The sequence below is a fragment of the Equus caballus genome, chromosome 15, assembly GCF_041296265.1.
Source record: "Equus caballus isolate H_3958 breed thoroughbred chromosome 15, TB-T2T, whole genome shotgun sequence".
Lineage (NCBI taxonomy): Eukaryota > Metazoa > Chordata > Mammalia > Perissodactyla > Equidae > Equus > Equus caballus.
The window spans coordinates 60,264,410-60,291,880 of NC_091698.1; the positions used below are offsets into that span (position 1 = coordinate 60,264,410).

General features: G+C 39.8%; 1 protein-coding gene and 1 long non-coding RNA gene across 9 annotated transcripts in view; one reads left to right on the forward strand and one right to left on the reverse strand.

Moving 5' to 3' along the window:
* Window positions 1–27,471, reverse strand: part of LOC138917691 (uncharacterized) — a 389,144-nt gene that overhangs the window by 297,179 nt on the left and 64,494 nt on the right. The window lies entirely within an intron of this gene.
* Window positions 23,323–27,471, forward strand: part of PNPT1 (polyribonucleotide nucleotidyltransferase 1) — a 46,370-nt gene continuing 42,221 nt past the window's right edge. The window contains exon 1 of one of the 2 annotated variants that reach the window (XM_005599973.4): window positions 23,323–25,467. In XM_005599973.4, the coding sequence (XP_005600030.1) occupies window positions 25,307–25,467 (161 nt within the window). In that variant the 5' untranslated portion in view covers window positions 23,323–25,306. The remainder of the gene's footprint in view (window positions 25,468–27,471) is intronic. The other variant, XM_023619659.2, reaches the window with a different exon arrangement.

A 27,471-nucleotide genomic window follows, 5' to 3' on the forward strand; every position in this document is an offset into this window, starting at 1 on the left:
ACGAAGAGGATATTCCTTCATATCCGGAACCAGTAAAGGCCTCTCACAATAGCAAGTGATGCTGTAGGCTTGTGGCTTCACTTACACCCAAACTTGATTCTTTTTTAAAATAAAAATTCTTCACAAGTTACACAAATTTTTAACCAGCTAACTTGTAAAGGACTTACAGTAGTAAAATAATTTAAACAGTAATTTTTATTATTTCCTTCATCATGCACAGGTAAGTGAAGGGTTATTGTTATCTAAAAATGCTTTCCCTACTAATTTTTTTCTTACTTTTTCAACTTAAACTTAGTTCCAGCCACTCTCAACCTACCAACCCTACCTTCTACTACAAACCTTTTCAAAGGAGTCTTAAAGCTCATTTATTCTAGTTTGGAATTAATGCCAGAGAAGTGACACAATGTGACCCACCCTGTTTGTTTCATGTAGGTGCCTAGAAACAACTTATAATTTCTATTTGGAAAGAGACAAACCTGGGTTATACATGGACTGTTACTCTGAAGTCTGTTAGCATTTCTTTTTCAAGCATCACTTTCAGTTTATGTGAGGAAACTTGTCCCCAGGGCATTATTTTAAGGGGATTTGTGAATTTTTACTGCATAGTGCCTCCAAATTAATTTACCAAAGCAATTTTGATCATATCACCACTCTACTCAAAAACTTTCAATGATCTTTCTTTCTCCACTGCCTACAGGCTAAAGTTCTAAAAGGCCCTCAACAATCTGACAGCAATTAATGTCTGAGATCTTACTTCCTACCCTCTCTACCCAGACTCTTTGTTCTAGCCAGGGTAAGGAGAACTTAAAATTCCTTTCCAGTGGGATGTGACATGTGCTGTAGACCAGAGAAAGCTGCATATTGTATTCTAGCCTCCCTTTTTCCAGTGGGAGTTTTATTAAAGTTCTCCTGTTCTTTCTCCACAACTCCATATTGTTTATGTTGGAAGTGAACACCTTAGATGGTTAGACTGTGAAGAGTTGTATCCATACCTAATGGAGAGGAAGAGACTACACTCAGAGATCCTGGACTTGAAGTTTGAATTAGACTTTGGATTATCTCCCTTTGGAGAAGGGTTATAAATGCATGTAACAGTGTATGGATAGAAAGGACAATATGTGTGGATGCTGAGCACCCAGAGATAGACTATAAAGGACTCCCCAACATACTATCCACCTCTTTCTGTGGAGCAACCATGCTGTTTGAGTGGAAGCAAACCACATCTCTAGCTCTAGGTGGACCCCAATATGTCTAAGCCAATCATTGTCATCCCAAGCCCCTTGAAACAAACATTAGCTCAGTAACCCAGTCCTAAGTCATTCAGTAGCTGGTATTCTCCTGGCCACTGTGATTGGGTTAAGGATGGTACAATCAGAGCAAATCTGAGAACGTTTTTCAATGGCTAAAGGAAGCAACTCTCTTCTCCTGGATATGAACAAGGAATCATATAGGCCAGATGTGGTAGCCAGACTCCAAAATGTCGTAGCCAGACTCCAATGAGTCCAGCCTCCTGATATTCACATCTTTGTATAATCCTCCTCTCACAATGTACTAGGGTGGTTCTATATGACCAATATAATAGGGCAGAAGTGATGGTACGTCACTTGTGAGATTACATTATAACATAACATACTGGGTTCTCTCTCCTCCCTCCCTGCTCTCTCTCTTTGTTTTTCTCTCCAGAGGAAGCCAAATGCTGTCTCATGAGAAACCCACAGAGAGGCCCATATGACATGGAACTGAAGCCTCCAGCCAACAGCCACATGAGTGAACTTGAAAGCAGATTCTCCACTCCCATTGAAGCCTCAAAGGACCACAACCTGACTGCGATCTTGATTGCCACCTTGTGAGAGACTCTGAGACAGAGCTACTAAGCTAAGCCATGCCTAGATTCCTATCACACAGAAACTGTGAGATAATAAATGTTCATTGCTTAATCCGCTAAGTTTTGGGGTAGTTTGTTATGCAGCAATAACGCATACACTTGAGGAATTATCTTGCAATCAAGAAGAACACCAGGCTAAGGTAAAGAGAGGGCTATGAGGATCACAGAGAAATGGAGCTACAGCCCTAATTAACACATTCCTGAAGCCCACTTTACTTCTAGTTCTCTTCAGTTACATAAGGCAATAAATAAATGCCCTTTATTTTTTAAGCCAGCTTGAGTTAAGTTTTCCAGTACTTGCAAAGAAAAGTAGGCTGATGCAGAATTTGTTTGGAAGGACTGAATGTCTCCAAATGCGACTTCCAAACTACCCTGATCTCTGCCCATTTGCTCATGTAGCAGCCCTTTAGTCTCTGCCCACTTTATTCTTACCCATCCGCCATGGCACTGTTTAAGCCTCACCTTTTCCAATCTGGTGACCACTGCAAGAGTGTATCTAGGTAATCTAAATTAATATGGTACTTTAGCTGTCACTTCCATTCATTTGGCATTTGTCATATACTGTTCTATCTGATGAGTATATGTTCATCCACATTGTAACCTCTTTGAAAGTAGAGACCATTTTTATATATTTTTAATCCTTATGGTATTTATCATAGAAGACAATCATTAAATATTAACTGTTTGATTGACTCTATTAATCAGGGTTTTTTATGCAAAAGTGAACTACCTGGCTTGGAATCACAGATCTTCATTCTGACAGGTCAGATGCCAAGATAGCTACAGTGGCAAAAGGAAAAAGCAGAAGAAAGGAGGGGGCTGCCTGTTTTGCTGGCCCACGTTTTCTTGATTTCATCCCTTGGACATGCAATAACGGAAGATTTTAAAGATGCTACTTGGTTCCTGACAACATCATCCTGTAAAACTTTCTCCATATTTTAAAAGGATGCAAAGCTGTCCAGGTAAGCTACGGTTATTACATACATTTTTGAAGCACATGTAATATCCATTCTTACCAGCCCAAACTCAGTAGAGTACAAACATATAATGTCTTTTTTTCCCAATTCCTACCTTAATCCTACTCTGCTGAATCTCCCTTTCCCATCCCTCAACAACATACTGGGAAATTCCCACAGCTTTGAAGTGACTATATTATTAGGAAGTCCAGTTCAATTTAAAACTTAATTGTCAGCTCCTCCCTTCCTGCAGCTCAGGCATTTGTGGCCAGGGCCTGAAATGGGGAAGGGGCTTGGTCTCCTCCTTCACTCCTCTTCCCTTTCCTCTTAAGGGGGTGGGCTTGGGGCTAGAGGATTGTAGTAGAAGCAAAAATAGAAAAGGACAAGTGTCTACTTCAGTGCTGCACTGTGGCCTTCTCTTGGCTGATGCTGTTTATTGGCCTCTGTGTGGAAGACATCCCAACACTGGGTCTTCCATGGGGTACATATGTGAGGGTTCTTTAAAGACTTGTGAGGGGCCTCCCTGGGGTATAGTTTCCACCTTGCTCTTCTAATACCCCCTCAGTTACTACCCTTGGCATTAGTCACCACAGCCTCTTGCATAGGGCACTGGCAAGTCAGCTCAAGTCAGCTGCTGTCCATGGAGGGTTCTTGACCCCCGGGAAACTCACACATCAGTGCCATGCCACGAGGTGGGTATAGGCTGCTCCACTGCCTCACTTCTCTCTGCCCCATTATCTCACTTTGATTCTCTCTTCTCTTACTCACACAGGCACTGGGGTCAGATCAGCTGGTTTGATGACTAAGAAATAAGATATCATTCTCCTCTTTTAATCTCAGTCTCTTTAGGTGTTCCTCAGAGAACTCCCTCTGGTTTCAAAAGAGAAGCCATAGTACTTTCCCCTAGGCCAAGGATTCAGGACTCTAACAAGATGTCCCTCTCCCCTTGTCTAGTCAAAAGTTTAAGTGGATTGGGCATAAGGAGTGGTTCAGTCTCATATGATGATGGCCAGGTGGTGGGGATGAGGGGGGTGTGCAGAGTCAGTTTGTCTGACTCTTATTAAATTCTCAGAACATGGAGTATTTGGTACTTCTTTGTCATTAGCTTTGACTCCTAGTCACCAATTGCCCACTCAACACCCTGATACACACTGCAGAGAAAGGGAACCTGGTTTGTGAGGAAGAATTGGAGTCTTGCCTCTGCTTGTCAGCATTAGCTAACACAATCTTATTATGGTCATCTTAATTCTCCATATTTTCTCATCTGTAAAATTAGAATACTTTTTACCTGATCAATTGGCTTCATATATACACAAGCTAAAAACGTAGAATCACATTAAATTTATTCAATATTTAGGTTATGTCTATAGAATAGTATTCAATGAAAAAATAAATCAGTTACACCAGTTTCTTAGCACTGATTTATAATCCCAGTTTGTCACATATTATGCATGAAGTAATAGGACTATTGTGAGAATTAAACACGGTCATGCATGAGGAAGCCTTGGCATAGAGTAAGTGCTCAATTAATATTATCCATCATTATTATTATTACCTCTGTGACCTTGGACAAGTCACTTAAGATCTCTGGGTCCCCATTTCCTCATTTTTAATTGAGGATAATAATAAAGTCTGAAGATTCTATGAAATCACGTTATCTGGAAACAATTGTAAATTTTTTTGTAAAGGTTTGATATTATCTATGAAATAAGAACATTGGACCTTTAAAGTATTTCCCTCTTCTGAAGTACAATGCATTTATTATTTGGTATTATGAAGAAAGAAAAGAAAAATGTTCACTTTTCAACAGAATGTGTTGGAGTCACTAATAAATAAAGTCAGCAAACACTGCCTCATTCTATCCATGAAGTCACAACTTCCAGAATGTAAATGACTGCTCTTCCTATCATACTTTCAATTCTCATTTGTTCACCGAAATGTTTCACCTCCTCACTGTGTACATTTCAAGCACCACATAACTTAAAATGGAAAGGAAATGACTTAAGATGCAATGGAAAACTACCAAAGAATCAGTCAATAAAATTTAGTCATAGAGGTTATTTATTCCAATCCCTGACATCTAAGTACTGGTGGGAAATTTTCTTTATTCCATCCTGACTTCAAATATGAACACTAATCATATCACAGAGATATTAACTCCATTTTGGAAATTCCAAATCTTACCATATTCCTTGCCTGTTAAATAAGGTAAAAAATATATTCAAAAACTAAGAGTTTTTTAAAATAACCTATGTAATTTATATTTATTGGCCAGTCTGTCAAAAATATCTTGACTGCATCAGCCAATTGAAATTTGAAAGAAACATAAATCTAAGTTTCTGTTGTCACTACTTAGCATAATTATTCATTGCAATCTTTAAGTACAAAATTGAAACACACTCTATGTTGGCCTTTAAGGAATAAAATAGTAGTTAATGTCTTTTGGCTACTTAAGACATTCAGACTCACAATTATTTCTAATCGTTAAGCTTTGAAACAGGAGATTCTCTTAGGAAGAGAATCAATTTCAAGTTTGAAAGTTGGAGCCTCACTGCAAATTTGCAAGCAGCATTATTTATAAATCAAGCAAAATATTTTTTGAAAGGTCTGCCACATATATATATAGCCCTTTACAATTAGAGAAATGTTTTTACATGCATTGTTTTATTTGATGTGTGAAATTCCTTGGGAGAGAAGCAGAGCAGAGAAGGAAAATGTGGCTCAGTGAAGGCCAGTGACTTGCTCAGGATCGCAGGAACTGATAGAGCAGAAAGGAGAAAGCAAGCCTCTTGATTCCCAGGCCAGGGATCCTCCCACCATAATGGGCTGGGAAATCCATAGAGTTTTTCTTAAGAAATCCATAGAGGTCTTTGAAATCCTGATAGCACATCTCACCTATCACCTTGCTATCAACAAGATAAAATCATGCCAGTTAAAATCAGCCATTTGAAATCATGTCTAGCATGAAAAAATGCTTACATTTTTCATTTATTCATTCACTCATTCAAAAACTATTGGCTGAGGGCACACTCTGTGCTGGCACTTGGAATGCAGCCATGAGTAAACTAGACATGGTTCCTACTCTCCTGGAGCTTATAGTTTAGTCATGGAGATAGATACTACTCGTGTAATCACACAAGTAAATATACCACCAAGAACCAGGAGTAATGCTGTCCAGAATGAGTACAGCATGCTTTAAAAGTGTCTAACAGAGAGACCTACCCTCATCTGAAACATCAGGGATGGCTGGGATAGGAGGAAGGGGTGGGGAAATAAGGAGCAACCCAAGCCATGGATGGACATGCCAGGCCAAGAGGGTCAAATCTATAGAAGCGCTGAGGCAGGAAGGAAAATTAAACATACTTTATGATCACAATTTTACTTAAGCAAAGGGAGGAAAGTCTAGCAGGAAATACACCAAATCATTAACGATGTTTTCTTGTGAAGAGGAATTGGCGAGGTTCATTTTCTCATTTATGCTTTATCAAATGTTCCAAATTTTCTACAACAAAAAATATAAGCTTTGTGATCTGAGGAGAAAGTCAGCTTAAAGAAGTGGGAAAGAGCTGACTAGAAAATCTAGCCCAAAAGACCCCTGTGTGAGAAGAAAGGGAAACAGAACTCTCCCAGTCACTGCAGGCCAGAAATCAAGGAGCTGAAGTGTGAAGCTGGAAGTAAATGGTATAAGAACATAATTAGCTTTGGTGATTTAACAGGTCCCTGAATACTCAAAATGTATAAAGCTGTGAATGAAAAGGAATTAATGTGTATTGAGCCTTCTTATGTGCCAAACACTATCCTACACTCTTTCTAGCATTTCCTGGAACAGTAATATATAGATAATGGTGCTTTATTTCCACAACTTACCCTCTGATTGTATTCCTTTATCTCACACTAACCCTACAAGATATATATTTTAATTCTCTTTAAGTGGGGAAATGAAAAAGAAAGTGAGATTTAAAAAGAGGTCAAGTAATTTGCTCAAAGTCAGACATCTATTAGGTGGGAAAGCTGAGATGAAACGAAAAGGTCTATCTGACTCCAAAGGAGCTCCTAGGACTCCTGTCACCTATATAAATATGATAGGGATTGTTTACATTAAGATTTTCCCACAGGAAATGGAAAAAGATATGATTATGGTTGCTTTGTTGCTAGCGAAAGAGGATAGGATTACGCTGATAGGATGGTAGAAGACCTGTGCAAAGCACAGTATTTCTAAACTCATATATAGTGCCAGGGACTGTTTTAAGTGCATTAGAAATCTTGTCTAACTTAATCCTCATGACAATCCTATGAAATAGGTACTATTATTTTCCCTAATTTGCAGATAAGGAAATCGAGTTACTGAGAGGTAAAATAACTTGCCTAATATCACACAGAGCTGTTACTTGAAGCAGGCAAGATGGATCTAGAATCTCTAGACCTAACCACCAAGATATACTTCATTCCTAAATTCTTAACTGACTATCTTGGTCCCCTCTACATGTAAGTGATCTATTTCTAAAACTTCCTTCCATGGGCTGGTGCCCCTGCTCAGACTGGCAAAAGACAAGTTCCATTAGAAGCTTGAAGCAGACAGAAAATCACTTTGACACTGACTACCCCTGGGAACTAAACAATAATACTGAGACTCTGATTGCCCGAAAGCAGCTTGTCTTGTAAAAACAAAAGTGTCTAGCCTAGTGGTTCTCAAACTGTAGCATACATCAGAACCACCCAGAGAACTTGTTAAAATGCATATTGCTGGGCCCCACCCCCAGAAGCTCTGATTCAGTAGTCTGAGGTGGGGCCCAAGAATGAGCATTCTAATAAGTTCCCAGGTGATGCTGATGTTGCTAGTGGTCAGACCTTGAGAACCACTGGCAGATCCTAATGGGAGGCAGGACCCTACTGGGAAGCAGGACTCACAAGAGTGTCAGCACCTTGCACCCAAACCCTGAAACTGAGAGTTCCTTTCATCCTGGCCCCACCCCACACTCAATAACCTGGTTCCAGAGAAGGTGAATGAGATGGAGAAGGAACTGTGGCTCTCAAACCTGCAATGAACCAGGACTGGAAGTGTTTGCTAAAAACCAAAAACAATGGATTTTTAGATGGTGGAAGTTTGATTTTTTTTTTTCTGTTTTTTGTCAGGGGTTCTGTTTGCTATGCTATTTGGGTAATTATTTTTAATCTGAAAGGAAAAACAAGATATACCTAAGCTTTAAAATGTTGGAGTTATATTAATCTCAAAATTGCTAATTAAGTTCACCTACAAATATAAAAAATAAAAAATTCCATTTTACGTTTTGAGTTACATAGGAAGTTGTGAAACCCAAAAACGTGACAACACCTGAGCGCCCTCTGGTGGGCACTGAGTTCTCCACTGTCCAAAGGCTGCAGGAGTATTTCCCACACTAAACAATAAATGAGATCTCCATTATTTTTTGAACCGTTTGAAATCAGTGAATGTTTTGTATATTGAGGACAAATACAAAGAGAAAGATTGACTGGAGGAGAGAGATTTTGCAGAGCACTGTTATGAAAATAGAAGAAAGCTAAATTTTAGATCAGAGATTGATCTAAATCAAATCTGTTACTCCACAAATTTTTACCCACTAGTTTTAGCTCCATTGATGATTCTTGCCTGAATAGTTATTATGACAACAGAAGATATTTTTACTCACATTATACATTCCAAAGCACTTGAGCCATATGTTAATATACAAAACTAGAATTATAGTAAACTTTGAAATTATCTCAAGTTATGAACCTTGTGCTGGTCTCACTTGAAAATGCCTATGACTTCTGTTGAAGTCACTAGCCTTGTCTCCGTTTACCTGACATTTTTGTAAAGCTATCTTTTATATTTTGGAAAGTGTCCTAACCCACTGCATGGATCTCTCTGAATTACATACCTATAGGTTCAAAGCCAGGCCTTAAGGATTCAGCTCAGGACATCTTCAAAATATTAAGTCCAAAAGGTAATCTCTAGCACTTGCAAGATTGCTAGTAACCACCAGCTGGATTAACATAACATGATATCAATGTTTCCTTACCAATCCTTCAAGTCCATCAGAAAAGCTGATGAAAATTTTGAACGAATTGTATTTTTGAACATAGTAACTGAATTAGACTTACATTTTGTAGTATTTCCTTCCTTTTAGAATTCTAACACTACTAGCAGCTAACATTTATTGAATGCTAACTATGTGCTATTCACAGCCTTACTGGATGAGCACTCTGGCTGTTTGCATGTTACAGATCAGGAAATTCAGACTTACAGTGGTTAGAACACTCACTCAAGTGCAAACAGCTAGTTAAGGGCAGAGCAGAGATTTAAACCCAAAAATTCTAACTACAATCTTAACCAGTAAGACATACTGCCTCTCTCTATCTTTTTTTTTTAATCTTTTTACCTGTAATAAATAGAAAGACAAGTGGGGACACAGGTAGTCTTCTATTTGAAGGTGCCCCTGGTATTTTTACCACACCTTATCTTTATAACCCTCTTTCTCTATTAGATTCCTTTATGTCTATAGAGGAAGCACCACCATCTCAATCCCTTATATTCCAATCATCTATAACCTTTGGCCTGAGCTCCACTCTCAAATGCAATGAAATGCCCAATCTTTTGCATCACTGGTCCCCTCTTCTCCATTCCTGTTTCTAGCATCCTGGTACTGTGTCCTGACACTTCTCTCTACCTTCAATCTCTCTACCTCTATTTTATCTAATATAATACCTGAGATTATTCTTCTCAAAGCATGGCTCTATTCAGATCATTGCCCAAGGCAAAGCCCAACGCCCATTGCACATAAAACCCAAAGGCCATTCATGACTTGGCTCCAACCCACCACTCCAGCCACATCCTCCTCATCCAGCTTTAGCAAATTCTTTAGTCACAAACAAGAAGCCTCAGTTGTTCTCAAACAATATCCTGAGAGTGTACATGCCTTCACTTGGACATTTCCCTTCCATCATATCCCTATATCCAGATCTTACTGACCCTTCAAGGCCTAGATTAAACACTTCCTTCCTTTTGATTCCATCCTTCTTGATTCTGCAAACTAGAAATTATTTCTGCTCCTCTGAGTTTTATTTCTACCTCCTCTGTGCCTTGTATTATTTTCAACCTTATGTTACAGGACAAGTCCACGTGGGTTGTTGTCAAGCACCTCAAACTTCGCATGACCAAAACTGACATCGTCGTCTCCCATACTGCAATCTTTTCAGAAACCTGGGAATCATCCTAAGCCCTCCTCCCTCACCCTCACCCATTTCTTTGAATCAGGGGCCAAATTTTGTACTCCCTGAACATCTCTAGCATTCACTCCCACTCAGTCCTCTGGTAAAGCCCTAGTTCATGTCCTCCTCATCACTCACGGAACTATAGCAATTAGTCTTTTTTCTCTTTTCTTGTTGTCTTAGCTTACCCCCTCAAATTCATCCTCCACACCGCCATATATAAGACGCCTCTTGGAAATTCAAATATCCACATCACTCCCTTGCTTAAACCTAAACCCATCTATAGTTCTCCACTGCCTACAAAGTGCAGTCTAAGATCCATAGCATAGAATCATCCATCCTCTACTATGTGTCCTACCACTTTCGACCTTCATTTTGCAATCTAGTAATATCAAATTGATTCCACTTCCCTGAACACATAGTTATTTTAAACTTCTCTCCCTTTGTTCTGCCTGGATTAATCTTTGCCTCAGTCTCCCCTGTTCCAGGGCTTCTGTGTTGAATTATCCCTGGGTATATCACACAGGACACACTTAGTTGTGGCAGCAGAGGCCCCTGGCACCCTCAGCCCCACTTCTGTACCTAGTGAAGTCATATCTGTTATTTTGGCTCAGTTTGAAATTCATCTCTCCCAGGAAACTTCTCTGGAATTCTTCAGTAGTCTGTGCACATGGCTTCTATTATAGCACCTTGTCATATTTTTTTAAATCATCTGGTCACGTGTTTGTCTCTCCTACCACCATACTTTAGGACAAAGACCATGACTGACTTAACTTTGTAGCTCTGACTCCTAGCCCAGTGTCTCATACATTTACTAAATGTTGGTTAAACTAAAATGTTATGTTCGTGCCATCTCACCTTCAGGACTGTGATATGCTAGAGAGGAAGAATTCTCGCTTACAGTGCATATCTTTACATTCTCCATAGTCATCATACACAGAGCTGACTAAATATCAGAATCTCCTGAAAAGCTTTTTTTATTTTTTTCCTTTTTCTCCCCAAAGCCCCCCGGCACATAGTTGTGTATTCTTCGTTGTGGGTCCTTTTAGTTGTGGCATGTGGGACGCCGCCTCAGCGTGGCCTGACGAGCAGTGCCATGTCCGCACCCAGGATTCGAACCAACGAAACACTGGGCCGCCTGCAGTGGAGTGCGCGAACCCAACCACTCGGCCACGGGGCCAGCCCCCTGAAAAGCTTTTTTTTAAGTACAGTTTCTTGGAATTGAGTGTAGTACAAAAGTGGCATTTCATATCACTGAGGGGAAAGAATAGCAAACATTTCTCCAATAGTGCTCATTTTTACAACATACATATGATATAACGTGATCAATAGTTTAATAATTTGATTGTGGTAGGGAGCTAATGCTGAATGAGCAGAGAAAATGTGTACAAAGCATAGGACACAGAGCCACTTTGCTGGGATGGCTGGCTACTCTGTTGGCATGTCCAATATTTATTTACCTGGGCATACATTTGCTCTTATGTTTACCTTTGGTGTTTACGAGGTGTGCTGCAAGCAAAATTGCCAGATCAAGGCCAAAGATTAAAGAGGAGAATCAGGTTCAGGAGTGAGTGGAATATAAAGAAAATGAAGAAGGTTTTTGTTGTTGTTGGTTTTAATATAATTTATTATTTTTAGCATTTAATAACTAAATATACTTATATTCAAAATTCCTTTATTATTAAAATCCCTGAAGCAAAAATAACTTGGTTATTGCCAACCTAAAACTCTCTAACTCCTAATTTCCTTTTTCTACTGAAACAACTGTTTTGATAACATACTTTATGTAGTGAGAAGTATCTTAGGAATGATACTATTGAGTTATAACAGAATAGATTATATTGAATAAATGGTGTTGAGACAACTGGCTGATCAAATGGAGCTTACAGACTAGGGGAGAAGGAAATCATTAAACAATGTCAAGATGACCAAACCTGAACTCATCTTTTGTCCCAAATCTGGCCTTCACATCTCTCCAAAAGAGGGACAATTGCTCACACCTCTCTACGACAGGCATACCATATCATATTTGACTCTTTCCATGCCTGCTCCCCAACATTCAATATCATTTAGTATTATCAATTCTACCTCCTAAGCATCTTGTGAATCTGTCCACTTTTCTCCCATGAACTTCTAACACCCCAGTTTAGACCTCCATCACCTCATGTCTAGATTTCTGCGATGGTCTCCTCGTGAGTCTCCCTCCTTACATTCTTGTGCTTTTCCAATCCTTTCTTACAAACCACAGCCAGAGCGGTCTTCCCAAAAATAAATTCAATCAGGTCACCACTCTGCTTATAACCATTCAATGGCTCCCCACTTACTGTAGGATAAAGAGCACACTCCTTAACATGGCTAACAGAACTCTGCCTTATCAGACCCCTTCTCTAGCTTCATCTCTTGGCACTTTCTTCCTCAAACATTCATATACAGACACAATGAATTTATTTCACTCTTCTCTTACTTCATAGCTACTATATATGTGTTGCATTTGTATTAACCATTCTTTTTCTGTCCCTTTGCCACTTTCCTATTTATCAAGCAACTCTTTACTTCCTCTAGGAAGCCTTATGTGATAGCTCTCTCCACAAATTTGTGTTGTATTCTGATCTCTCTGTTCCCTATGTCGTCCTGTACTATGCCCATCATAGTTGCTACCACACTGAATTGTATTTATCTGTTTACTTGTCTCTTTTATCTCACCAGACTATAAACTCACTGAAGGTAGGGATTTTGCCTATCATATTTACTCTCACATCTCTCAGCTTACCACAATGCCTGGTACATGGTAGGAATTAGTAGTTAATTTGTCAAATGGATGGATGGATAAATTAATGAATGAACACAGTGTCATAAGTGTTATAACAAAAAATCATCATAGAGTATTAAGATCACCTTCAGGTTCTACGATTTGCTACAAGGACCCATAGGACACAGAGAAGCTGTTATGTTCACAGTTATGCTTTATTACAGCCAAAGATACAGATGAAAATCAGCAAGGGAAAAAGATGCATAAAGTAGAGTCAGGAGAAACCAAATGCAAGCTTCTAATTGTCCTGTCCCAGAGGAGTCTCACAGACAGCACTTAATTCTCCCAGCAATGATGCTGTGACAGTACATGCAAAGTGTTGCCAACCAGGGAAACCCACCTGAGCCTTGGTTCCAGAGTTTTTATTGGGGGGGTCAGTCATGTAGGCATGGAGCACCTGTATGACTGACCTTAGTTACTCAGTCTCCAGCCCCTCATCCAAAGGTCAAACTGATACAGAATAGCCCAAAGCCTAAGGCACAAAAAAACAGGCATTTTACCGCAAATCACACTGTTAGCATAAACTATCTGGTGTGGCACAAAGTCTCAGGTATACAAAGACACTCTTGTTAGGAAGGATATTTCAAGGTCTCAGAGGTTATCTCCCCAGGAGGTGGTCCAGAGCCAGTACCGAAAAACCTTTAGAATGTGCAGGGTTTGGGCAACCTAGGCCTGCTGAGTTAATGCTTTACTTCTTATAGAAACTGGGGTTAGCTAAGGAAGACCTCCCTAGAGAAACAACACCTGAGATGCATGTTGAAAGAAAAGTATCATCCAGAAGAAATATAGGTGGGAAAATACCTCAAGCAAGTGTAGAAGAAGCATGAGCAAAATCACCAAGGCATAAGTGAGTATGGTTCTTTAGGGGACTGAAAATAGTTCATATGACTGAAGTTCCTCTATGCACGGATCCTCAAGCTTCCTTGAAGTTCCTCTTGTCACCATTCTCCCACCTGTATTTATCCTCTCTCTAGGATATCTTTTCATAAACTGGAAAAATGATTCTTACATCATCATATATTCTTCCCAATCTATTTTTTGTGGGACTTTTTGCCGTAAGTTTCACAAATAATTTCTTTCAAAGTATTATCTGCATCTATTTTGAAAGTCCAAAACTAAGTATTTATTATTTTCTTTCTTTCTTACAACAATCTTTCCTAGGGACAGTGACAATACTATACCTTAGTTATTTCCTGAGTAGGGGAGAATGATAGGATACCAGAAAATACTGGAAAAGAGGAATAAGTTAGTAACTCAAAATATAATCTCACTATATTTGTATGCCTCCTTGCAAATTTCTCAGGAGAGGACAGTCTTCCATATCATTTGAATTTCCCACAGCACATAGCTCATGAATTTATATTAGGCCAAGTCTGCATGGACATGCTCCCCTATTCTCAGCAATTAAGTAAAATAATAAATGTGAAAATAGTACAGTGCCTATACTCCACAGACTCTATAAATCATTGTTGAAATTGAACTCTAATATTTTAAGTACTATTTCCAAATACACCTCTTCATAAAAAGGGTTAACAATTTTAATGTGTATAGAATTCAAGGCTTGAATGAAGTATACCTTCTTAACAATCAAAGCAACCAAACTTCATGAAAGATAAAACTAAAACTAAAATTTTCCACAAGAAAATAGTGGGGGAATGGAAAGAGTTGAACTTTGATGGGAAGAATGGAGCAAACCAGCTGAAAAAAATTAAACTAAGCTATGTATCTAAGGCCAAAACCAAATTAAAAGAGACCTAATGAGAACTAGGCAGCAGCCTAAAAGAAATCTCACATGCCCTCTTCACCCTAATATTGCCATGTTGGGAGTCCATGGGGTCTGTATTTAAATGGGAAAACGTGCAGGCATTTGCTACAGAAATTGCTGTTTTCTCATGTAATGGTATAAGCTCCATTAATGTTTAGTGGTAATGAGAATGATGCATACTGGAAGCAGGAAAAAAGACAGAGGGATTGTTTAAAGGAAGAGAAAATGCAAATGTGGGTGCCCAAATGGAATTTTTGTGAACTTACTAATCTTTGAAAGCTATTTGAAAGACTGAAAAAGACAACGAAATGTTAAAGCTAATATTACTGCTCAACTTCAAAGCCTCCTCTCTCATAAGATTGACGCATGTGTAAAACCACAACAAGAGAAGTTTTATTTTAAATGTAAACATTTCAAGGAATGGTGCATGACCTTGAACATCATCTCTTCGAAAGATAACAAGCTGTGAGAAGCTAAAGGTTTGTGATTTTAATGAGGGTTAACAATGATAATGTAAAGCTACTTTGCACACAATAGTCCATTTATTAGCAACAGCTTGTGCCTGTCTGCAAAGCCACCTGTTTCATATCTAAGACACAGTAAGTATATTTTAATACAAAACTTTAAGTTACTCTAAGACATACTAAATTTGGATCAACGTTGTCATCTTATGCAATGAGCCAAAACTCGAATGTATGGATTGCTTCTCTCCTGATCAGTCTTTTGCGTGAGTTATCAAAGGGAGAAGGAGAAAATTGGGTAAGGGATGGCTTTACGCTGTTCCTAAGCAAATATTAAAGTTAGCCTAGTCCAAAATCAGATCAAAGACATAATTATTCTGTTAAGAAACACAGAACAAATTTAAAGAGTCAGAGAAAATGTTAATATGGTCTGAAATTCCCACTAGCATAATCAACAAAAAACAACTCCAAAAATCTCCTCCAAATTTTAATCCACGTTAATTACAAATGACAAACACAGTTAATATAAACTATAATGGTCTGACTAACTTGACTGAGCATGCAATTCAATGTTGGCAAGGTCAGGCTTTTATGCTCAATTACTGTTCCTTCATGCTGACTTTAAAGAAACTGTTTTGTGAGAAGGAACAATGATCCCACTATCCTAAGAACAACTAACCAACGTGAAAATTTAAATAACAATCCAGTGGGGAATTGCATTTAGTTTGAATCCTAAAGACACACAAATATACACAAAAGTCTATTTGTAAATTGATTCTATTTGTCACAATTCTGTAAAACTTTCTCCTAGCCAGTTTGTGGCAATGAATGAAGGCATCAGGAGTGTGGTCAAACACAGGAAAATCTATCCACTAGGCAAAATGACAATGACTAGTGGTGGTAGACGTAACAAATAACTAAAGTGGTGATTGGAGGTGTTATGACACAGAGGAACACCCACGAGACTCAGCATCCGGATAACGAACCTAGCTGTTTTAAGGTGTGGAGAAATTAGAGGTGATCCCATCATTGAGGCAGACTTCTTTTTGATTCTCTTTTATTGGGAAGTAAATTTCAGTACACCAAGAGATAAAGACAAGCTGAAAGGGTTTTTACTATCCCTTATTCTCCTCCAAAAAAGTAGCAGCAAGTATTATCCTTGCATTACCTAACATGCTCCTACCCTCTGTTTTAAGATGGGAGTTTTTAGTTATCCAAATGATCCAGAGCCCCAAAACTGCTCAGTTCACTTTGTTCCTGGGGAAGATACAGAAGAGATGATTGCTACCTGCACCAGCAAGGCTGGATGACCATTACAAGGAAGGGAAATGTTCTAACCCCTGTTACTGCTTTCTTCATAGCAGAAAATGTGGGTCAGTGGTGGTACCAGTCACAGCTTTCTTTTTTTTTTTTTTTTTTTTTTTTATTAATGTTATGATAGATTACAACCTTGTGAGATTTCAGTTGTACATTTTTGTTAGTCATGTTGTGGGTACACCACTTCCCCCTTTTTGCCCTCCCCCCACGCCCCCTTTTCCCTGGTAACCACCGATCTGATCTCCTTATCAATATACTAACTTCCACCTATGAGTGGAGTCATATAGAGTTCGTCTTTCTCTGACTGGCTTATTTCACTTAACATAATACCCTCGAGGTCCATCCACGTTGTTGTGAATGGGCCAATTTTGTCTTTTTTTATGGCTGAGTAGTATTCCATTGCAGTCACAGCTTTCTTAATGAATCGATGACAATGATAATGGATGACAATGAGGAAAAGGTATTTTCTTAAACTTTTCCTCTATTGTCTTATCTTCAGTACCTGAGGCCTATGAATTAAATTGACAAAAGATGGATTAACAGGAGAAAAGGTATACAAATTATATTGATGTTAACATTTTTATGCGCAACAGGGGCTTCACAGAAAAGAAGTGAAAACTCAAAGAAGTGCTTAGATTCAGGGGCTGTACCATTTTAACAAATGGTGATAAATTATACAGAAGCAACTAGACAAAGGAAAGGGACTTTTGGGCTTCTAGGGGGAATAAACTGTGGGAATGTGACTACGAAATAGAAGAGGGAAACTAATGGAAGATAAGAGTTATTTTAGTATGGTTTGTTTATGCAGACTTATCTGGGTGCCAGCCCTCCCTCTCCAGAGTCACTCTCCTCATCCTGGTATAGGAGAAGGAGGTAAATTTATGCCACCTTCACAAAAAGAAATTTATGCCCTGCTTTTAGGCAGACAAGGGGAGGGCAGAGAATTTTCCTGTATTTGGTGATTCTCACTTTCCTTCAGCTCAAAATAATCCGTATGCCAAAGTGGAATATTTTAGGGTGGCTTTTTTTTTTAAGATTTTATTTCCTTTTTCTCCCCAAAGACCCTCGGTACATAGTTATATATTCTTAGTTGTGGGTCCTTCTAGTTGTGGCATGTGGGATGCCACCTCAGCACAGCTTGATGAGCAGTGCCATGTCCATGCCCAGGATCCAATCTGGCGAAACCCTGGGCCACCACAGCAGAGCACGTGAACTTAACCACTTGGCCATGGGGCCAGCCCCAATAATTTTTGTCCTTTTTTTCTTCTTTTTTCTTTAGCCCTGAGCTAACATCCACCACCAACCCTCCTCTTTTTGTTGAAGAAGATTGGCCCCAAGCTAACATCCGTGCCCATCTTCCTCTGTTTTATATATGGATGCCTGCCACAGCATGGCTTGATGAGCAGTGCTAGGTCTGCATCGGGATCTGAACCAGTGAACTCAGGCCATCAAAGCAGAACATGTGAACTTAACCACTGCGCCATCCAGCCGGCCCCAGGGTGGCATATTCTAAATGGCTTCATTATTTTACTGATTTATACATACCAATCATATATTATCTGCAACTTTTAACTGCAAATGTCAGAAGCCAAAAACAAATTCACTCAAAAAAAATCTACTGATTCACTTACCTGGATAAATTTTGTTAGAAAAATAATCCGTCTGACTGAATAAACCAGTTTCCCTTGAAATTCATGATCGCAAACCTCAAAGAGCACACAGCAATGCACCAATGTCTAGAAGTCCCTTCATGCTTCCTTAGTAGATCCACTTTTCCATCTCCCAAAATAACCTCCTTCCTAAACTTCATATACTTTCTCTTCCCCCGCCGACTCTCAGTGGCTAGACTTGCCTCAAACTTCACTAAGAAGATTGAAGTCAAACAAATTTCCTTGATCCTCCCTTAGGCAAACCTTCAAACTCACCCGCATCTGCTCATACCCTCACCTTCTCTCCCATTACAGTGAAGAAAACTTTCCTCCTGCTATGTGTAAAACAGGATGTTGAATGAGGACTTTTCCTCCTGTACCAAAATTTGGGTTAAGGCTCAAAAACTGAAAATAATGAGTGATAATTACCCCAACATTCTATACGATATAAGACATCACTTAAATAGAACCAGTCCATAATTATTAATTTCCTTCACCCATTCCAGCCAAAATAGAGAATATTTGAAATTTGGACATAGAATTGAAGAGAGTCAATGAGGTAGAGAATTGCCAGCCTAATCAGGAATGATGTGGTATTTTCCCTCCCCTCTCCATGGAGGAAGACAGAGCCTCAACCAAACCAAGCAATGGGAGCCCAAGAGAACCACTGAGAGAGAATGAGGGAAATGTTGGCATTTCCCTCCCCAAGTGGACATTTATTAAGCTGTAGAATAGCCCTGTGCTGACATGAAACAGGAGCAAACACAGTAAAAGAGCTTTCAGGAAGGCTTGACATGTCCCATAGAGCTGAAGAATTTGAATCCATTTTTTGATATTTGATTGCTGATAACTTTTAACCCTCACACTCCCTCATCTCCTTGTGCCCTACATCTTGGCAAGCTGATGAGAAAGCTTGAGTTCTCTCTCCTTTGGCACTAGTGGGAAATTCAAACCACATAAGCCTCTGCCCACCCACACATAGGGACCCTCACTCCAGTCCTATATCATAACCATATTAAAAACTCCAGGCCAGCATCCTTTCCTTGCTCTCTCAAGCCATTTTCAGACCAGCTTGTGAAGTCTGACATACTCCCTCCAAAAAGTCTCATTATGCAAATAATAAACCTTTTCATACCCACTTGGGGCATGTGTGTGTGTGACATCAGTCTTGACATCCAAAACAAATTTTGGTGAGGGTCCACCCTGCTACTTCTAAGTGGCCACACAGGGACATTTAAGATATAGACACTAGTGCTTGCTTCCCACATAAGAGAATTTGGAATGTAGAGACTTACTGGAGCCACCTGCAATGACAAGGCAAGAAAAGAGGTCAGTTTGAGACAAACTTCAAGTCTACCTATTTGGAGGGAAAGGATGTGTGGGTTTGTGGGCAAAGAGAACCCAAGGAAGCCATTTTGATGGTACTTCACCCAAGAGGGCTAAGAACCAAAATAAGAGTATCTCAGCGTTGAGAAGCTGTGCAACAGACAACAAGGAGCAGAAGCTGAGAAGATCCCAAAAGGTCACCCAGAGAATACCTAGATTAGGAAACTGAGCAATTTGGTGGTCCCAGCAGAGGTCACCAGACAACCCCCACACACACCCCATAACAGAGCTAGCTTTGGGATGTCTGTAGTAATGGTTGACATGAAAACCAGCCAGTGTCAAATAAGAACACCATTGGCTCCAGAAACTGAAAACTTTCATCCCTCTTCTGCTCCCTCCTCCTGTGTCCCAATCCTGAAAGAGCCGTAAAAATTATGGACGCAGGAGGAGGCTAAAAAAAAAACAGTGAAAGAACAAATTATACCCTTTCTTCACTTCTCTGGACTAGTGGAGAGGAGAGGTTTTGAATTGCATGTGAGACCTGTGGTTTCTGCTTAGGATGCAGAAATCTGGAAAAAGTATCCCACCCTTGTGACAATAATAACAATAACAACAGTAGCAACAAAGCCAGACAATCTGAAAATTCACAACTCTCCTAGAACCCATCAGAGAGCTAAGAGCATCCAACTAATCTGAAATCTAAGAAAAGAAAAGAGCCTCCAGTGAGAGAAGAGGATGAGCCATTGCTTACCTGGCACAGTCACCAGCAGACATTGGTAAGAAGAATTCAACTAAATTTTTTAACCAATTGCTAAAGGCCAACTGTGGGCTACGGAGAGAATATAGAACCCCTGGGGGTTGCAGACACAAAAGGAATTGGCAACTACTCACAGGATCTTCTCTGTAGACCTCACTGGGCACTCACAAAAAAGACTAGGGTAAGATCAAGAGTCCTGAGAAAGTGTCCCTCATGATGCAGGCTTGGGGAAGAAGGACAGAAGCCACTGCAGGAAAGGTGGAAGCCCCACTGGATCCTTCTCCCCTACCTCTCCTATATAAGGAATAAAAGCCTTATACACTGTGAGAAGGTAGCAAATACTATCACCCTAAGGCACTGGGAAAACCCCCAGGTGAGAGAAGGAATAGAACATAACCTTTTACACCCTGCAGAAGCAGCAGAATACATGCTGGGCCCAGAATTACAGCTGGGAGAGGGGCATGAGCACAGAGATGCTACTCCCACCCAAAAACCAGGGACACAATACCTTCCTAAGACTGAGGGTCAATTAGAACAGCATGGCCCCTCAGCTCCCATCTCCAGGGTAACAACCTTCTAGGAACAAGTAACAGTGGTCTACTGCTGGGAGAGTGTACAGAAAGACCCTCTCTGAGGAGCAGTGCACAGGGAAGCAGGAAACAGAGGGCATACTCAGATGAGTTCTGAAGAGAATTTAGTGAAAGGGCTATTTACAGACTATTTACTAGATTCTGAAACTAACAATTAGAATGCTGAGGCACAGAGGGATAAGCAACAGTGGGAAACTGTTAAGGCTTGAAGTGGCAAGGAGAAGAAACAGTGTAATTGGAGTGATAGCTAGAGCCAAGAAAGCTGGGCCACCTGGCAAGTGCTGTAGTGACAGGCGGATGCAGTCAATGCCACACCATAAAGAATTATGGTTCCATATTTTTAGTTTCTCTCTCTTCTTGCCCTCTGATATCCTGCTGGTGCCTCCTGTTGGCTGACCCAATCAAAAGTCAGAGGGCCAGGGAGCTGGGGTGTTTCAATCCATATATCAGCCACTTGGGGCACAGAGCAGAGCTGAGAAGGGTAGTGAATGGATGGAGTGGGTGCAAATGGAAAATACCCAAAATAATACATCCTAGCTTTCCTCCTGCATCAACACTGGCTCCATCTCCACAGCCTTGGCAGCCTCTCCCTCCTCAGGACTTAGACCCAGGCCTTCTTCTCTTTTCTCCCTACCATCTCTCTAGGTGATATCAGGCATTTCCATGGCTTGTGATGTCATTGGTATGCTGATTACTCACATATTACTCTAGTCGTCTCCTTGAGTCCTACGCTAAGATCCAACTGTCTTGACAGCTACTCTTGAGTACCCCAGATACTGCATTTCTGACCCATCTAAGCTTATTAATAGCCTTAATTCCCCTCTCCCAGTATCCAATTCACCAGCAAGTCCTATCAATTCCAACGCTAAAATATATTCCAAATCTGTCCATCCTTTCTCCTTGTCACATTTGCCACCCTATTACTCCTAATCTTTACGCTTCTCTCTTGTCCTCCTCCAATCTATTCTGGACTCAGCAGCCAGAGGGACCATCTTAAAATGTAGACTAGATCATGCTACTTCCCTCTTTAAACTTTCCAGTGCCTTTCTCTCCTACTCCATCTCTGCAATACTCCTACTTACTGTTCTCTAGCCACACTGGCCATTCCGTGTCCTCACAGAAGCCAAACTCTTTCCTGACTCAGGGGCAACCCTCCTCCCTGCAAGTTGCTGCTCCCACCTGGCCCCCATGTTTCAGAAGCTGTCTCTTTCTTATCCTTCAGAGCTGCTTAAATGTCTCCTCGTCAGGAAGGCTTTCCCTAGCCATCTTACTTGAAGTAAGTTCTCCCTCCAACCTGTTATTCTCAATCTTCGCACCTAGTTTATTTCCTTCTTAGCCTTAATCACAGTCTAATTTTTCTGTTTATTTGTTTGGTTGTGTTTTTGTCAGACTCTCATTCTAGACTGCAAGCTCCAAAAAGCAGGGATTATTATGTCCAATGACTGTCTCAATACCCCTATATCCCCTAAGCCTAGCATAATGCCTGGCATAACTCAGGTATTCAATAAATATTATAAAACCTTATTACGTTTTCCATGTGCCAGGGACTATGCTTAGTTCCATAAAAATGAGATTGCATTTAAATCTGCATAATAATCCCAAGAGGTAGGTACTGTTATCATTGTCATTTCAGAAATGAAACTGAGGCATAGGAAGGGTAAGCAACTTACCAAGAGTCACATGTTTAGGAGGCGAAAGAGGTGAGATTCAAACCTAGACAATCTAATGACAGAGCCAGCACTTTTAATCACTATGCAACACCTACTCCCACATTCACTTCCATGCATGAAATATGACTATATGAATTAATTAAGTGGAAGGACAGACATAAATTGTACCCATAAGTCAGCCTGGGGAAATCAGAATGGATAGTAATGAAGCTGAGACCTGAAAACTGAGTTTGACAGATTAATACATGGAAGGGAATGGGTGCCAAGCATCGAGAATCCTACATGCAAAGACACAGAGGCAGGAGAGAGGGTGGTATGTTTGAGCAGAACAAGTAGTTCAGTTTACCTGGCAAATAAAATGAGGAGAGGGAGGGAGGGAAATAGGGTAGTAAGTCGAAATCGATGAGGCTAAATAGGAAATACTTAGAACCCACACAAGCAGTTTAGATTTTATCCTGTAGATTAAAGATTTAGGAAGCCACTGAAGAAACAATCAGGATGGAGACACAATTAGATTTACGATTCAGAAAGATCCCTCTGCCAATGGTGTAGAGCAGTCTTTCTTAAAGTTGAGTAGGTTACATTCTTTCCAGAGAAAAAATTTTCAGGGACTCCTTCAGTGTCTGCTGATACTTCTTATGTTGCTTAAGTACTTGGAAATATATAACAAGACATAAACTCCTTATTCTTGTAGCTCTTAGACAGTCATAAAACTAAAATAAATGTATCTACTGTCTAAACCAAACTGCAAACCAAATTAAATTTCAATTAACAATAATTTAATGCAATGATGTTTCACTTAAATGAAATTGTTACTCAGAGCATGTAGTGGTATTAACTTTTTTGATGCAGGTTCATTGGAGTTTGAAGAAAAGAGAAAAGGAGATCTGAGAAACACTGCTGATGAATTTAAACTGGATCACTTTTAATGTCCTTGAAGACTTATAGGTAAAGAAATTCCTTTTAAATTACACTTTGGCTGTCAAACAATACTGTGCAGAACTATACTTCTAGAATGTCACATTTCAGATTGAACCTCACGGATCATAGCTTCAGTAATTAAAACCACAAGAATTTAAACTTTTTATATTTTTATTTCTATGTTAATCTTAAAAAGCTTAGTATAAACTCCTGGATCATCTGTATGACTACTTCATAACAAAGCTACGCCACAAGATTTCAGAACCCACTTTTGCCTTTGAGTTTCTGATCCACTTACTACCATTTCAATTATTTTGTATTGGTGTGAGGAAACAGGTGGGCTTAACATGTAAATGGTGCCTTCTAGCATTAGCAGCTGGATGAAAGCTAACTGATCCATGTATTCTAAAGGAAAGACGGTTGTTTGGTATTTCAGAGGAGATTAAAGAGAAAATTAAGAAACGGCTGGATCAAAGCTGGATCTACCATTTATAGTTCTGACAGTGTGCCAGATACTGTGACAAACCTCTTACATCCTCTATCACACTTAATCTTTACAAAAACCCTGTGAGATTCACAATATTATCCATTTCTATAGACAAAGAAACTGAAGTTCAGAGAGCCAGGGTCACATAACTAGTAAACGACAGAGCCAAGATTGGGACCACTCAGGACTAACTGCAAGTCTATGCTCTGAACTATTAGGCAATACGCCTGAATGAAAATGATGATATGGTACTTAAGCACATTACCAAAAGGTGATTTAGTATTCCTTTTTTTGTAAATCCAAAGTCATGTTGTATTATGGCAAGTAGATTCTGACAGACTTGTCATCATGATAGGTTTCAATGGGTTGGTCTTGAAAACACAGTGGCAACATAAGGTAAACACAAAGGTGGAGGAAGAGGCAAAGACTACTTTAACACTAAATACCCATAGACAGAGTTGTCGTAATCCCTTCAATTGGCATGGAAATTCCAAATCAGTGATAATAGCTCATGAAAGCAAGGAGTCAGGAAAGCAAAGGTGGCTGCCTTGCCACCAAATCATTTTTCTGTTTGGAGTGCCACATTTTTAGTTCTTAAACCATGCTGGAGTGTGTGTTGGGTTTTGTTTGGATATCTTTTGGGAAGGGATTTATAACCTTAAAAGAGAAATAAGACTCTCATAATAGAAAAATGGTCATTGGTTCATTCAAAGATTTTCTAACAGACTGGATTAAGAGGGGTGGGAGAAATTTATCCACCTGCTAACATTTTGTCAAATTCCAAAAACATTTTTTTCATTTTCCAAAACATTTTTTATATAAAGCTGACATTTTGCATTTAAGAGTTGGTCTAGAAAATATTAACATTTGACCAAAAAGGGCAGAGAAATGAATTTTTAAACATTAACAATGGAAATGATGAATCAAAATAACGATAAAGATATCTAAAATAATGATATAGGTCAATAAGAAATGAAATCAACTTACTAGAAATAAATTAATGCAAACCTTTGCAGTAAAATATTTGTTGTGTGAAATTCATAAAATAAAAACCAGGGCCGAGGAGGGCAGAGAGAGATCTCTTTCCATGATCCACCACACAAATTCTCCTAATTCTTATCTCACAGAGGCCATATAGTAATAATGTGTTGTCTGATGACTTCTATTATTACCATATTTACTCTACTTATTAAAAGCATTCTTCTAGGACTTTCTTTTAAACTACAATAGCAAAAAACAAACAAAAATACCCGTTAGTTTTATAACTGACTTTCATTGGCAGATACTGAAAGAGGAAAGATACGGTGTCACAATCGCGTTCAGACAGGTTTGACCCTCTCTAGTCTTCGTAGAAAACGGCCAAAGTTTCCGCTTCAGCGGCGTTCCCCAGAAGCACCACGGAAACGAAACTGCATCAAGCTCCGCCGCACTATCTGCAGAGTGAGCCAATCAGGGCGCAGCCCGGGTTGATCGCGTGCCGGGTGTCATGGCGGCCTGCAGGCATTGCTGCTCGTGCCTCCGGCTCCGGCCCCTGGGTGATGGTCCCCTCCGTCTGCCAGGCCGGGATCGGGCGCTCACCCAGATGCAGGTGCGAGCACTATGGGGTGGCGCGGGGTCTCGAGCCGTGGCCGTGGACTTAGGCAGCAGGTAAGGAATGGCGTGCGTTCTCTGTCCTTTCACGAGGCGTCCTGTCTGGCCAGCCCAGGTACATTCATCTCCTAGGGTAGGAATCAGGAAACCCAGATCTCTTTACCCCAAACTTAATTCCAAGTTTTCCTTTCCTGGTTTGGAGTTTGTCTCCTAGCATCGTAGCCCTTCCCGCACTGTCTCAGCCTCATGTCCTTTGCTTCTTGGCTCTCCCTCTTGCCCTGTTCTGGGCTTCCATTCTCTAGCTGAGTCTGCCCACCTGACTTCCATTCTCTTTACTTCCGGGGACTCCTGTACTCTGAAATGGGAAACGTCCCACCTCGGGATAATGAGTTGACAATGGATGCTAGATCATTCAGTCTAATTTATTGCCCAAAAGCCTGGCCAGTATGACCCTGGATAAGAAGGGAAGGGAAACGTCAGTTTATTGAACACTAGTTATATGATACTCTCTTTTTAAACCTGCAGTAAAGGTTCTATTAACCCCATTTTATAGTTAAGACTACAGAGGCTCAGAAAAAGTTAAGTAACTTTCTCAGTCATCAAAGGTACTACTATGAAACTAGGTGGATTTTGAACTTGTGTTTCTCTGTTACAAAACCCATACTTTTTCCAGGGGTCTGTTTGCCTGAATTCACGTCTAAAGTCACTATTTAAAAACTCCTACTTGAATCATTTTTAGAACAAATAAAACTAACGCTTACTTTATATATGTACATGTTTAACATGTACTTTAGAACAAATTTGACCCTAGTTCATACAAAGAGCTGGAAAATCTAGCTTTGGATCCAGGCCTTCCTCCCTAACTTACTGACTGATCTTGGACAAGTTACTTCACCACTTTTTTCACAAAATGAAGAGACTGGATTAGATCAAAGGCCTGCAAACTTGTTCTGTAAGGGGCTAGATAGTAAATATTTTAGGTTTTGTGAGCTGCATACTGTCTGTCACATATTCATGTGTGTTTACAAACCCTTTGAAAGTGTAAAAAACATTCTTAGCTGAAAGGCTGTACAGAAACAGGCTATAGTTTGTTGACCCCTAGACTAGATGATCTCTAAGGCTCTTTCCACCTCTGGCATTCTTTGATTCTGAGTTTTTGAGGGAGTGGGTATCTCTTCCATTCTTCAAGGACTCAATAGTCTTCGTTGAAGAAATGCACCAGAACATTTCATTCAACAGACACCTACTATGTGCTAGGGACTCAAAGTAACAAGATCAGCCCCTGCCCTCCAAATTTCCCATAAACAAACTACTTTGATTAGTCAACCTGAACCTTTTTTGTAACTAGTTCTTTTTAACCTGTATCATGTGTTGTAACAACTAGATTCATAAATATCATACCTGCTGAGTAAATCAATTCTTTTAGCTTTGTCATAAGTTTGTTGTTTGGAGCATTTGAGTGGCTACTATGTAACATGCACTTTATATTTGTTATCATATGTATTCTTCACAATGCCCTAGGAGGTGGATACATACTACTGTGGTAAGTGTTTTTCAGATAGTGTATTTAATACTCACAGTAACCTTTGAGGCAACTATTTGATTTTCATTTCAGCAAGCTTTTATTGAGCATCTACTTTGAACAGGGCACAGGAGATAGAGTCTGATGAGGGAGTAAGATAAACACAGGTTCAGTATTGGGAAAATCACTGTGGGAGAGGTCTGGACAAGGTGCTAAGGGAGCACAAAGGCATACTTATCCCACCCTAAAGCTTGCCATTGGAGGTGAATCTTGAAGGGCGAGGAGGAATTAGCAAGGAGAAAGCAGATAAAGTGGCAAGTATAGTTACAGAGAAGTGAGAGAGTGCATTTGAGTAGTTACAAATAACTCACTGTGGATGGAGCAAAAGGTGAAATGTGAGTTTAGCAACATATGCGAGGCTAATCTTAAGGGTAGGTGTTTGTTTTTGTTTTTGTTTTATATTACTGAATTTTTCTTGGTAGAAGTTGGAGGAAGGTGGTTACATTCCCTATCATTCTGCAAATATTTCTAAAAATGTT